The sequence below is a fragment of the Notolepis coatsorum genome, assembly GCF_963971535.1.
Source record: "Notolepis coatsorum genome assembly, chromosome: 5".
Lineage (NCBI taxonomy): Eukaryota > Metazoa > Chordata > Actinopteri > Aulopiformes > Paralepididae > Notolepis > Notolepis coatsorum.
Genome location: NC_140169.1, coordinates 99,402,889 through 99,417,469, shown reverse-complemented (window position 1 = coordinate 99,417,469; position 14,581 = coordinate 99,402,889). Strand labels below are relative to the sequence as shown.

Genomic DNA, 14,581 nt, shown 5'->3' with positions numbered 1-14,581 from the left:
TTCTCTTTAACGTGTTGGCCAAAATTTATATTGGTGTTAATATTGACGGCCCTAATTATAACATTACGGGAAAAGAGAGGGGAAAAAATGTCCAGTCACCTCGGGGCACCTTCCTGGGCAGAGGGGCGTGGCCGAGGGCGGGAGGAGTCCTGACGTTTCAGCTTCGCCAGACCACTCAGAACACCTGCTGCTGCAGTCATGGCTGCCCTGAAACACACACACAAGGTAATGATAGTGTGTGTGTGTGTGTGTGTGTGTGTGTGTGTGTGTGTGTGTGTGTGTGTGTGTGTGTGTGTGTGTGTGTGTGTGTGTGTGTGTGTGTGTGTGTGTGTGTGTGTGTGTGTGTGTGTGTGTGTGTGTGTGTGTGTGTGTGTGTGTGTGTGTGTGTGTGTGTGTGTGTGTGTGTGTGTGTGTGCGCGCGCGTAGAGATGTCATTATCTGTATCTGTATCTATAGCTGTTCAGTGAACAAAATTAGCTGTCACTTTTTCTCGCAACAATTATTGTACAATGCAAGATGGGAACAGCTAGGTGTAATCAAATTAACAAATGAACATTAGATGAAAGGAAGTCATGTTAAATGCTGTGCCTTCTAAGCCACTAATGTTACCTAGTAACATACTATCATCTCATGAGCAAGGCATAAAGAGCTGGAACAAAGTAGCTAGCTTGCTTAGCTATCTGTAGAGCCATCAAGTTTCATGTTGAGTTTCTCTGGAGTTTGTCTCATTTTGACAGAGTATATTTGAAGACAGAAACGTTATTTTCTTCGTGCCTTGGACTGGAGGCAGCGCGATGTCACTTTCTGAAACTACTAAAGTGGATTATGTTCTTTCAACATAGAAATGCTAAAGAGTGGCTAATGGGTTCTGCAAAACCTACAGAAACACATTTTTCTTGTCCATGTGTCTGCAAATACTGGGTGAGTCAAACTATTTCCCCCCATCTGTGAGTTTTGCAATAGGACTCAGATTGTGTGTTTTTGGGAGGCAAGCATGCTATTGATTTTTTTCTTTTATTTTCTCTCTCTCTCTCTCTCTCTCTCTCTCTCTCTCTCTCTCTCTCTCTCTCTCTCTCTCTCTCTCTCTCTCTCTCTCTCTCTCTCTCTCTCTCTCTCTCTCTCCTGTAAACATGTTGTGACCTGTGTATATTTACCATGTGGAGAAATAAAAATAATTGTATTATACATTTTCGTTTTCTAAACAGATATATACTTGGGGGGCGGCTGGGTGGCGTAGCGGACATTGCGCTCGTCACCAACGCAAGAGACACCGGGTTCGACTCCGGCTGTCGGCGTTGCCTCCGGCTTGGGCCAGCCGTCATACTAACTCAATTGGCAGAGTTAGCGGGTGGAAGTCGATGGGTGGTAATCTGGACGTTGTGGACAGCGACTCCTACAGGTCGGTTGGGGACGCCTGCACAGCAGAGACAGGAAATGGCAGGGGTAGTGTGAGCCTCCCACACATTACACCTCGCCAATGAGAGTCCGCGCTGGCAGGTGAAAAGATGTGACAGGCTGCCTCCTCGTGTATCGGAGGGGACACGGGATGCAAGGCTTCTATCCTCCCTACAACCGGCCAGTGGGGGGCATATGCGAGCACCGTTCAAGACAGGGGAGGAGAGAATTGGCACAGTGGAATTGGGATGGGAGAAAAAATAGAAAAAGAGGAGAAAAAGTGGATAAAGGAAAAAAATATATATATACTTGGAAAAAAAATGTGTGATGAAATCACTGCGCCCAGGCAGCAGTGGTTCGGCAAAAGAAAATCAAGTATATATATCTGCTCAGAAAACAAAAATTGTTTTGGAGTTGTATTTGGAGTGTATTTTGTGACTGTTGGGAACTAGGCTACACTGGCACACCTACTTCCAGTGAGTGACGCTAAGCTAGGCTAACGGTGCGGCTGATCCCTAAGCCTAATGCATGCACAGAGAAGAAAAGGGTATGTATCTGCTTGTCTAACTCCAGGGTAGATGGCAAATAAGCGAATTTCCCAAAAAGTTGGCGTGTTCCTTTAAGCAACTCATATGTGATCTGTTCTCTCCACTCATGTCATGCTTTTTACTATAATTTAGAGATTGAGGGCTCAACACTGCAAGACAAGTTGCAAAGGAGAGTAAGGGAGACAGAGAGAGAGGGGGGCTGGTTATGAGGTAAAGTGCCAGACAGCACAGAACCCCCCCCCCCCCCCCCCCCCCCAAAATGCCCTTTCTTTTTGGTTGAGCACCTGCCTCCCAAAATGTTTCTGCACGTACTGTACTGTATATCTTCTCAAGTTTCTCAAGTTTCTTTAATAGTTGTCATACAGAAGTACAGAATACTTTCATACAAAATGCTTCTTACTGTTACGCTCCAGAGACTGTGCTAGACAAGATAGTATCAAATAACATAGTATAGCATGTAATTTAGAAGAAGAAAATGCGGTCACAGTGTTCGGTATAGACATATGTACAATGTTCTGAGTTACCATATAATATACAATACTATACAGTGTACTAATGTACAGTACTATATAGTGCAAAGCAGAAATGGGATGAGGTACAATTTAGGTACAATTTACAGTAAGGTGTACGAGTTGTAGTGCAATCCTTCATCAATAAATATAAAGTGTGGGGAGTGGGTGCTACAGTGTGTTTGTTTAAAGTGGTGTGTGCTATAAAGTGTGTGGAGTGGGTGCTACAGTGTGTTTGTTTAAAGTGAGTGTGTGCGTGTGGATGTGTGTGCTATGTGCGTTTGGTGGTTGTTGTTGTGTAGTGTTCATTGTTCGTTTAGCAGCCTGATGGCCTGGGGATAGAAGCTTCTTCTGAGTCTTTCTGTGCTCGCCTTGAGACTCCGGTATCGCTTGCCTGACCGCAGCAGTTCAAAGAGGCAGTTGTTCGGGTGACTGGAGTCTTTAATGATTCTCTTAGCCTTGCCCTTGCAAGGCTTGTTGTAAATGTTCTGGAGGGTGGGGAGCCCCCCTCCAATTGTGCGTTCGGCTGAACGTGTCACTCTTTGTAGTCTGCTTCGGTCTTGTGCAGTGCAATTCCCAAACCAGGAGGTGATGTTGCCGGTCAAGATGCTCTCTATTGTACATGAGTAGAAGTTCTTAAGGATCTTCTGACTGACTTGGAACTTCCTTAGGCGCCTGAGGAAGTAGAGGCATTGTCGTGCCTTCTTCACAACACTGTCAATGTGTGTGGTCCATGTCAAGTCCTCGGATATGTAGGCTCTGAGGTACTTAAAGCTGTTGACTCTCTCAACCGGTGCCCCGTCGATGCTGAGGGGGCTGTAGTCCTTGACCCCCGACCTCCTGAAGTCCACAATCATCTCCTTTGTTTTGCTGACGTTCAGGGAGAGGCTGTTTTCCTGGCACCATCCCGCCAGGACCTTGACCTCTTCCAGGTAGGCCCTCTCGTCGTTGGCAGAGATCAGGCCCACCACCACTGTGTCGTCAGCAAATTTGATGATTGTATTGCTACTCCGCTGAGCCACACAGTCGTGTGTGTACAGGGAGTAGAGGAGGGGACTCAGAACACAGCCCTGGGGGGCCCCTATGTTGAGGGTGATGGATGAGGAGGTGCAGTTGCCTGCTCTCACCACCTGGGGTCTGCCAGTCAGGAAGTCCAAGACCCACTGGCAGAGGTCATAGTTCAAGCCCAGGTCCCTGAGCTTGGTTATGAGTATGGAGGGGACTACGTATACTTAGTGTAGTTTTTATGCATTCAGAATGTTGTGAAAACTCCTTACGTTGTACTTGGTGTGTTTAAATATATTGAAATAATAATTTTTTGTACTTTTGCTTACCAAAATAGTGTACTTTTTACGGGTATACAGAGGAGTCTGGCATGCCAGCTATTTTCCCCCGCATTCACTTTCCACCAGTCAGACGGATTTGTATCCAGTGTAGGTTTACTAAAGTATAACTTATGTTTGATAAACATCTCAGTTTAGATTTAGATTACTGCACTTAGATTGTTACACTTACAGCATATTCATTATATAATTATGTGTTTTTGACATTAATGACAAAATGAGTACATGAAAGTACATCAAAAGTACCGTATACTCTCAGACAAGTACATATGGGTAGAAATGTAATTTTAATATACTTATTCATATAATAAAGATATACTTTCAGTATGGAAAGATATATAAATGTTTGCCTTGTAGACCATGTAGCCATGAAGAAAAATGAATGGCGTAACTGTGACAACTGCCACGTACAGCTAATCTATAGGCGACGTCACATGACCTATGGTCCCCATAGCAACCACAGGTGCTGCTGCTAGGTGACAGTATGTTTCCACGGCAACCGGGCGATGTGCTCGCACACCAATGACTGGTGTGTCATTAAGACACTATTAACATATCAAGAGAGAGAGAGGGCGAGAAAGAGAGATGGGGATTAATTTCAATAGGGTACTGTACGCCTTCATCCTCCCCCTAAACATGAACCATCCAGCAGCACCCACACACACAACACATACAGTATGCATAGGATATACTGTGTATATATACAATTAATATATATTGATCTTAATGTTGTGGTAATGTTCATATTACTGTTATTGTGTAGGCCTGTGTTGAATTGAGAGAGTGAGGGAGGGAGACAGAGGGAGAGACAGAGAGAGAAAGAATGAAAGAGAGAGAGAGAGATTAGCAGCGTTTTGCTAAATAACCTTCAACTAATCTTCAGAAGGAAGAAGTAACAACATGAATCGGGAAGAACAGAAAAGGGAAAACAACCGAAAATAACAAACAACTAGCTAGCTGTCAACTGCTAACTACTACACATGCCACTGTTACCAACACCACAAAGGAGAAACTGCAGTAAGTAAGCTACTGTATAAGCGATATCTCAAATACCATAGAACAGTCAACAGTCTGAGCATGCGTAGTGAGCTGATTTTCATTGGCGGCAGCAACTGAAAAGTAAAATTATGTAGTGACAGAAAACGCGCATTACGTCACCGTTTCTCTAGACCAGGGGTCAGCGTCAGCGACCTTTACTATCAAAAGAGCCATGTTGCTCCCTCCTGCATGAAATAAAATGTATCTGGAGCCACACAACCCGTTTACCCTTACAATGAAGATAACAGTGTATAACGTTTTATATAGTAGTTATACTATATAGAGAGGGATTGGAGTTCATTCTAAAGCTTATTTCTAATTGTATCTGAATCGGGAGATTATCTTCTCTCTGTCAATTGTAATCTCGCCCGTCGCACATTGGCTGGCTGGCAGTGCGCATAGAATTAAGAATATTATTGAAATTAGTTTTCTCTACCCAACGCATCTATTTCTATATTTCATATTGTATTATATTCAAGATTCAAGATTCAAGATTCAAGATTCAAGAGTTTTAATTGTCACGGTATACAGGTATACAATGAAATGCGGCTGGTCTTGCCCGCGACGATGTGCAATACAGTGGTACAACATATAATAGAGTCCAATAAAATACAGTGGTACAACATATTACTAGAATCCAATAAAACAGTGCAATAAACAGGTACATGGTGTGCCATCTCGGTATCTGTACATTAGTATTTACAGAGCATATAGGACATGCTAGTTAGCTTTAGTAGTGCAATACACTGTTCCTGAAGTTATACTACTTTAAGTGGCCTTTCCTCTGGCCATAAGTGTGCGTGTGTGCGGCATGAGTGTTAAAGTGGCTGCTAGTGTGTGAGCGTGCTCAGCGTGCGTGTCGTGTATGTACTTGTGTGTGGATAGTTCAGTTTCTGTGTCTCTCAATGTTCATTGTTCAAGGCTCTGATGGCCTGGGGGAAGAAGCTTAGCCTAAGCCTCTCCGTCTTAGTCTCTAGAATTCGCAGGCGTCTGCCTGACCTCAGCAGCTGGAACAGGCTGTTATTGGGGTGGTGGGGGTCTTTCATTATCCTGCAGGCTCTGGATTTGCACCTCTTGTTGTATAGAGCCTGCAGGGGAGGTAGCGCAATACCCGTGGTACGCTCGGCTGAGCGCACCACACTCTGTAGGGCCTTCTTGTCCTGTGCCGTGCTGTTCCCATACCAGGCAGTGATGTTTCCGGTCAAGATGCTCTCTACAGCTCCTGAGTAGAAGGACTGGAGTATCTTCCCCGATACTCTGAACTTCCTTAACTGTCTCAGGTGGTAGAGGCGCTGCTTCGCTTTCTTTACTACTGTGCCTATGTGTGTTGACCATGTCAGGTCCTCTGAGATGTGGACCCCCAGGTACTTGAAGCTGCTCACCCTGTCCACGGTAGCCCCGTTAATCCTCAGTGGTGTGTGTGTCTCCCGCTGTCCTCTCCTATAATCCACGATCAGCTCCTTGGTTTTACCAATGTTCAGGAGCAGGCTGTTGTCCTGGCACCAACGTTCCAGTACCTCAACCTCCTCCCGGTAGGCCTTCTCGTCGTTGTCCGAGATCAGCCCCACCACCACCGTGTCGTCGGCGAACTTCACAATGGAGTTGGAGCTGAACTTGGCCACACAGTCGTGTGTGTAGAGTGAGTACAGCAGGGGGCTTAGAACACAGCCCTGGGGGGACCCGATGCTCAGGGTGATGGTGTTGGAGGTCTGACCCCCCACCCTGACCGCCTGGGGTCTTTCACTCAGAAAGTCCAGTACCCAGGCGCTCAGGGCGGAGCTCAGGCCTAGCTCGATCAGCTTGTCCACCAGTCTGGTGGGGACTATGGTGTTGAACGCTGAGCTGTAGTCAATGAACAACAGTCTCACATAGCCCCCCTTCTGACGGTCAAGGTGGGAGAGAGTGCTGTGCAGTACCTGGGAGACCGCGTCATCAGTGGACCTGTTTGTCCTGTATGCAAATTGCATAGGGTCCATATCGCTGGGGAGAGAGGCACAAATGTGGTCCTTGACCAGCCTCTCGAAACATTTCATGACCACAGAGGTGAGTGCCACCGGTCTGTAATCATTTGGACATGTTGGGGAGGGTTTCTTCGGTACAGGGATGATGGTAGACATCTTGAAGCAGGCAGGGACTACTGACTCCGCCAGGGATTGATTAAATATGGCGGTGAACACCGGGGCAAGCTGGTTTGCACAGGACTTAAGTATGCGTCCTGTTATACCATCTGGGCCTGCAGCCTTCCTGGTGTTCACCTGCATAAATGCTCTTCTCACACTGTGTACCGACAACGAGAGAGCGCCCCCGCCCCCCCGCGGTTGCCCCCCCCCCTCCACAACCGCTGGTGCGCCAGTGACGTCACTAGCCAGAGGGCTAGCGGCGACACTGTCTACACCGAACTGAGCGTAGAAGGAGTTGAGTTTGTCCGCTAGAGAGGCGTCGTCGCTCCCCATTGCGGGGGCGCTGACTTTGTAGTCAGTTATTGTCTTCAGTCCCCTCCACAAGCCTCTTGTGTCGTTTTGTGCCATTTGTGTCTCCAGTTTCTCAGCATATGTCCTCTTAGCAAGTTTAACAGCCTTGCGCAGAGTGTAGACTGAAGCCTTGTATTCTTCCATATTTCCTGACTCTCTGCCCAGGTTATAAGCCGTGGTGCGTGAGTTTAGGGCTGTTCTTATAGTGCTGTCCACCCAAGGTTTCTGGTTTGGGAAAATTGTATATATTGTATTGTATGTATTTTATACATCTACTCCAGTGCGCCGGCAGACAGATTCGTGCCTACAGGGAGCCACTGCAGAGGGGCTGAGGAGCCGGTAGCTCCCTACCGGTAGTTTGCAGGCCTTCAATAAGTAGCTCGCCAAGCAAATCCTTAACATGTAAAATGTAAATGTAAAATGTAAAAAGGAATAATAAACGGAAATGAAACCTCACTCATAGCGAATTATATCTACTTACTACAACTCTATATCTATCTAACCCTCCTCCCCCACAATGAATATCGACCAATCACGTTCGTGTGAGTATGGTAACGCGAGCTGGTGTTGTGCCGAAAAAGGACTACCTGCCAAAAAAGGACTGTACCCCATGTGAACGCGCAAAAATATATATTTTTTTTCATCCACTTTTTCTCCCATTTTCTATATTTTCTCCCATCCCAATTTTCGTATCATCCAATTCAACCCTCCCCTGTCACGAACGCTGTTTCTTGCGTCCCACAAGCCGGCTGCAATGTGGACTAAGTCATACATAGCACAAGTCCCCTCCGGTACTTGAGGTAACAGCAGTCGCATCTTTTCACCTGCGCAGCTCGATCTCTCAGTGGCGAGGAGTAACGCGTGGGAGGCTCACGCTGCCCCCGACACTTCCTGATTCTACTGCGCAGGCGCACCAACCGACCTGTAGGAGTCGCTGTCCACAACGCCCGATCCCCACCCTTCAGTTTCCCTCCCCGTAATACGGCCAATGTGTATTACTGCGGACGACCAGCTAAACTGAAAACAATGTGGAGAGCTGGATTCGAACACGCGAACCCAGCGTCTCCACATTGGTGGCGAGTGCCTTGCCTACTACACCACCTAGCCGCCCGCAAAAATATATTTTTTTGGTCCGCTAGGGGGAAATGTTGGTCTGTCAGTCACTGAGTAGTTCTTTTTTTAAATTTTTTTATTGATCTTTTCCCCCCTCCTTTTTCCTCCGATTTTCTCTCATCCCAATGTTAGTCGTTATGCCAATTCCCAATCCCCTTCCTGGTCGCTGCGCACTTACCCCCCACAGTCGGTCTGGGAGAGTGGAGGCTATCACGTGCTTCCTCCGACACACGTCCAGCCAATCAACCGCTTCTTTTCACCTGGCAGCACGGACTCTTACTGAGAGGGTGTAACGTGTGGAAGGATCACACTACCCCCCTTAGATCCTATCCGCGCTGAGCAGGCGCCCCGACCGAACTGTAGGAGTCGCTGTTTACCATGACCCGGACCCACCCCGCCAGCTTTCTCACCCTCTAATACAGCCAATTGTATTAGTGTGAACGGCCAGCCAAGCTGGTGACAACGCCGGAGCTGTGAGCTGGATTCGAACAGGCGAACAGGCGAAGCCAGCGTCTCCGGTGTTGGTGATGAACGCAATCTCCGCTACGCCACCTGACCGCCCTGTCACTGAGTAGTTATAAAGTGCACCAATATTACGTATTATTGTGATTGTACCAGTTTCATATTTATGTACAGTTTCATATTACTTATATACAGGTAAGGTAAACAAAGTGGATGAGTTCGGAGAGCTATAAAGGGAGATATTGGCACAATGTGAGGTCGAAACTAATTTATTACACAATACATATCATTGTCTCTTGCATATTGTATAAAGTTTTATATCTAATGCCAATGTTTCCGAGCCAAACGTGATTGTAATTGTAATTAACGTTACAAATAGGTCTGTCGCGGTATGACATTTTCTCACCGCGGTTGTGTGTGTGGCTAATCACCGCGGGATGCGGTGGCACCGCACTTCTATAAAAAAATTATAATAATAAAATAAAGTTCATTTTATTATTATTTTTTTTTTATATACCTGTAAATATATTTTTTTATTATTAAGACATGCGAGTTTACCCGCGATCGTGATTCGAAAAAAATTCTAAGGTCATAGGAGTCCCGAAACTATTTTAAACATGTTTGATAATCTATCCATTTGTCCCTCAACACTCTGAAATGTGATAACAGTAGTAGGGTGTTGCCTGCTCCTGAACCGATGAGCGATGCGTTGTGGGATATATGCCCTTCTCCAACTTAAAACTAATGTTATTTGAGCGAACATTTAACGTTATTATAACACTGTTTTAACGAATGTGAATGCATATACATAGCTAGTTAAATATCACAACTTGATAATATCACAACTTGTGTCATCATTGTTCATCATTAGGGGAAACTAAGTGCTGCCTCTCTCCGCCACACTCACAGCGTTATGGAGGGCTGGCCTGTGGCTAGCGTCGGGACCACAACAACGCCACAGGCTATCCATCCACAATGCTGGCGTGGTCCCGACGCTAGCCGCAGGCTATCCATCTACAATAGATGGCTAGCCTATACAGTAGCTAACGTCGGGGCCACACCAATGCTACAGATGGCTAGCCTATACAGTAGCTAACGTCGGGGCCACACCAATGCTCCAGATGGCTAGCCTATACAGTAGCTAACGTCGGGGCCACACCAATGCTACAGATGGCTAGCCTATACAGTAGCTAACGTCGGGGCCACACCAATGCTACAGATGGCTAGCCTATACAGTAGCTAACGTCGGGGCCACACCAATGCTACAGATGGCTAGCCTATACAGTAGCTAATGTCGGGGCCACACCAATGCTACAGGTGGCTAGCCTATACAGTAGCTAACATCGGGGCCACACCAATGCTACAGATGGCTAGCCTATACAGTAGCTAACGTCTGGGCCACACCAATGCTACAGATGGCTAGCCTATACAGTAGCTAATGTCGGGGCCACACCAATGCTACAGATGGCTAGCCTATACAGTAGCTAACGTCAGGGCCACACCAATGCTACAGATGGCTAGCCTATACAGTAGCTAGCGTCGGGGCCACATCAATGGCAAACTCATCGAATTAACTCTAGGACTAGCCTCCAGAGCACATGTGGGCAGTTGCTGGGCTGGCTCCCTCTGGAAAATGCATGAAAATGGTGTCTGATACATTGTTGACTGTGGCTACATTTGTACTGCTTTTAAAATGTTCATGTCTATGTAGTTTGTCAAATTGTTATTTATGGTCATGTTTTGTATTGCTTGTCTGTCTGAGACCAAGAACCACAATGGAAATAAGTCTTGACTTTTTTGTGTAGCATCCTTGATGTTTTTCTGGAATCTTGTATCTTTAAAAATGTCTAATAAAATCAAATCAAATCAATGCTACAGATGGCTAGCCTATACAGTAGCTAACGTCGGGGCCACGGCAGAGAGGCAGCACCCAATCTGCGTGTAACGTTAGTCACTAACATGAAGAATAGAGAGCTGCAAACAGAAATAAACACCCAGTCCTTGAGAGAACGGTTACCTGGTTTACTGTCACCACTTTACAGAGGGAATTACCCCGAAGTCCGGCTAGTTATAACAAGCACGTTACATGACCGGCACTTCGGCCCTGCTCCCCTGTACTCTACTACGGTTCAGATTAATACAGGAAAAGGTATACATTGGGGGCTCGAGTCCGGGATATGAAAATAAATCCTGATTTCATCTGTGAGTTGTAAACTGTATGGAAACGTGAAGTTAGCTCATGCTACTGGAAAACGGACACTTGGCATTAAATGAAGTAAAAAATGATGACGCCCCCCTTTTTTTTTACCCGCGGTTTTCGCGGTTGTCTGTTCTACACCCGCAGGTGACTTGACACACCGCGGGATTGCGGTGACAGCCCTAGTAATGTGGATTTTTTGTTAACGTGACTGAAGCTAACGTACAGTTTGGAGATAAACAATGAGTGAGGCAAGTCCATAGAAGAAAACACAGAAGGTGTACCGTTTCCATCAAGATTGGGAGACTGACTATTTCTTCACAAGTGTAAAAGACAGGTGCCTTTGCGAGGCCAGCCTTGTTGTGGAGCGGCACTTCAACACACTTATTAAGAAGTTTGACTGTGATTCTCCTTGTGGCAGCAGCCTGTGCTCAGCTAAGGTGAGCGAGTTGAAAGCAGGATTGCAATAGCAAATCGTTGTTCACAAAACCAATGAAGAGAGCCGAGGCTGCAACCGAAACGTCATTCAAAGTGGCCCATCACTTAGCAAAGAATAAAAAACATTTTACAGTTGGGGGTTTTGTTAACCGTCTGTAGTGTGGTAGTGAAAGGGTTAACCTTGTGTAGTGTGGTAGTGAAAGCGTTAACCCTGTGTCACGTGGCAGTGAAAGGGTTAACCTTCTATTGTCACAGTGAAAGGGTTAACCCTTTGGTAGTGTGGTAGTGAAAGGGTTAAGGATGCAATGACTCTCGTGGCTGATTCTTTATTCAAAGATCACAAAATGGCCCTGCTATATCAGTACCATGGAAAAGAGAGTTTCCGCGCCCTTAGAGGACACAAAAGGGCAGTTGGTGCTGGATACAATTGTTGTCTGACACTGAATGGCTACTGGACCTGGCATTTCTAGCACATGTGACAGATAAATTAAACAACCTGAACAGCGAATTACAAGGCAAGGGGAAAACAATCAGCGACATGACTCCTGTCAAGGCTTTCTAGGCAAAACTGGGCCTGTTTCTCCAAGAAGTGAAGAAAAGGAAAATGCAGCACTTCCCCTCTGTGCACAAAGTGCTGGAAGAAAATTATGCTGCATCTGGGGCTATGGAAATACATAGACACAGGCTGGGTCAGGAGTTTGAGGACAGATTCACAGACTGGTTGGACTGCATTTGTATACGGCTGATGTGAGCTGGGTAGCAGGGACGCGGGAAGTACAGGTGCTGCGGGTGCGCCAGCACCCCCTGCTGGCGGGGAGTGTAACTGCAACTGCAAGGTTGTTTTGGCTTTTATTCCATTGTAATACCGAGGCTACTCAATGTCACAGAGCGGAGCGGCACTGCAGATTTACCCTACTCTTGGAATTCATTGCCAGATCCTCATAGGGGCGCTGTCTCAATAATGCAGTGTTATTAAAGCAGCGTGTAGCCGACGCATGAACCGGTTGGGATTCGAATAGACGCGGCCTGGAAGCGTCACCGCGGAACTGGAAATCCGTTGGTAAAAAAATAGACGCGGCCTGGAATAGTTTTTGGGATGCTGAATTCGCAGTAAAGAGCCCCGGGCCCGGGAGGGTGGTCGAAGACCTTTTGCATGTCGGCGATGTATGCGGGGAACGAATTGCAGAGGGAGGACTGACTGAAGTGGAGAGCTGTCGCCCATTCTAACGCAGGACCCTTGAACAGACCCGACAGGTAAGCGATTTTAGATGTATCACTTTGGAAGGTGTGCGGCTGTTGTCCGAATACTAGTGAACATTGAAAAATAAAGGCACAACATTTAGAGACGTCCCCGTCGTAGCGTTCTGGTGCGGGGACATGGGGCTCTCTGTACGGGGGCGCAACAGGTGGGGTAGGCTGGGCTGCGCAGAGCTGAGCGTGAGAGCGCGGAGTTGGGCAGTGGTCTCCTCTAGTGAACGAGAGTGTTGTTATTATTATTATTATTATTATTATTATTATTATTATTATTATTATTATTATTATTATTATTATTATTATTATTATTATTATTATTATTATTATTATTATTATTATTATTATATCACTTATCTCAGCACCCCCGCCGCTAACTGAGTTCCCACGGCCCTGCTGGGTAGTGTAGTTTTATGAAATTCCGACATCCATCTAAAGCCCTGGGTCTCCTTTTTCTTAGGACTACAACGATTTCATGACTGCGTCATGTCCTCATGTCTAAATAATCCGGTTTCCGGTGCAATACGCAGAGATTTTTATAAACTCTTATTTCGCTAATAACACTTAAAATCATTGCTAAACAAATGTAGTGCTGAAAATATACACTTTGACTGCTGTTTTGATAGGGTTAGGGCAGGGGTTCCCAAACCTTTTCAGCTTGAGACCCAAAAGAGAAATTTGGTGTTTCCCCGAGACCCAAACTTACAAAAATACATCATGAATTGCCATAACATACATTTATAAACTACTGATAAAGAACACAAGAAACCATGAATTTCAAATGTATATGAAATGTATTTATTTAATTATAAAAGTACATCACAGCAATAATCAGAGTGTAATGTTAAGTTGCTCACCACCTCATAACATATGTACATACAATTTTGTAACACTTTTAAATGAACAAACATGTTCTACTCTCCTTTCTATTTCTCACCCCTTTTTCAACTCTCCATTTCTTACCCCCTCCCTCCGTCCCTCAACCTTAAACCCCAACATTGAGCAACATTCTGATTAATTTGTACTGACTTATTTTAAAATTCTACTGACCTGACATCATGCTAGAAGGGGTATAATATTTCATCTATGGCACAATGAAATCTAATGAGAGGTATGTGGCTGGTTGAAGTTTTCAACCAGCAGGGCCCTGTTTCTTGTACGTGGTTCAACTAAGTCGATCAAGATGTCATTATCCAGCTTCAGTTAACCCGATGTTTGAAGCCGGGATTTTCCTGTTTCACGAAGGTGGATTCAGTCTCGTTAACTCAAGCCAGACTTGCGACTCAGGCTAAATGCGCGCGGCCGTTTTAGGTGAAAAGCCAGCACGTATCGATGGCAGAGATCCTGATTCTCAACGGCATTGATTGATTAATTGATTTAAGACTTTATTGACAGATTGCAATACGGCTCAATCGCCTCGCCGACAAGTTAAATGCGTTATCTATAGGCTAATTCTAAGTCCCTCATTACCTCAATCAATCAGATTATATTTCTTTAAACTTGCCTGCTGGATTGAATAATCAAATGAGATCTTGCTAGCGAAAATAATTAGTTAAATTGTTATACAGAATTACGATACGGCTCTCTTACCCATTGATTGATGTATAGTCGATCTTTAACTTATCTCCAATGTGGTCTAACGGGTTGTTCTTTTGACTTTCACACAGACGACCGGGGTTCGAGACCCTAGTCGTCTCCTCCTTTTTGCAATATAGGAATAATTCAATTTGGTGCACGTTGAGAGCTATATAAAGAATGACATCCTCAATGCATGTAGATTTATAATATTTTAACTTAAAACTATGCTACCTTTGCG

The 14,581-nt window shown here is 45.4% G+C and overlaps 1 protein-coding gene across 1 annotated transcript in view; it reads right to left on the bottom strand.

The window, feature by feature from the left end:
* Positions 1-14,581, bottom strand: part of tmem200a (transmembrane protein 200A) — a gene marked incomplete at its 3' end in the record, with an annotated part of 44,336 nt that overhangs the window by 12,944 nt on the left and 16,811 nt on the right. Inside the window, exon 3 of the mRNA XM_084314195.1 lies at positions 100-207. Coding sequence (XP_084170321.1) covers positions 100-200 — 101 coding nt within the window. The 5' untranslated portion in view covers positions 201-207. The remainder of the gene's footprint in view (positions 1-99; positions 208-14,581) is intronic.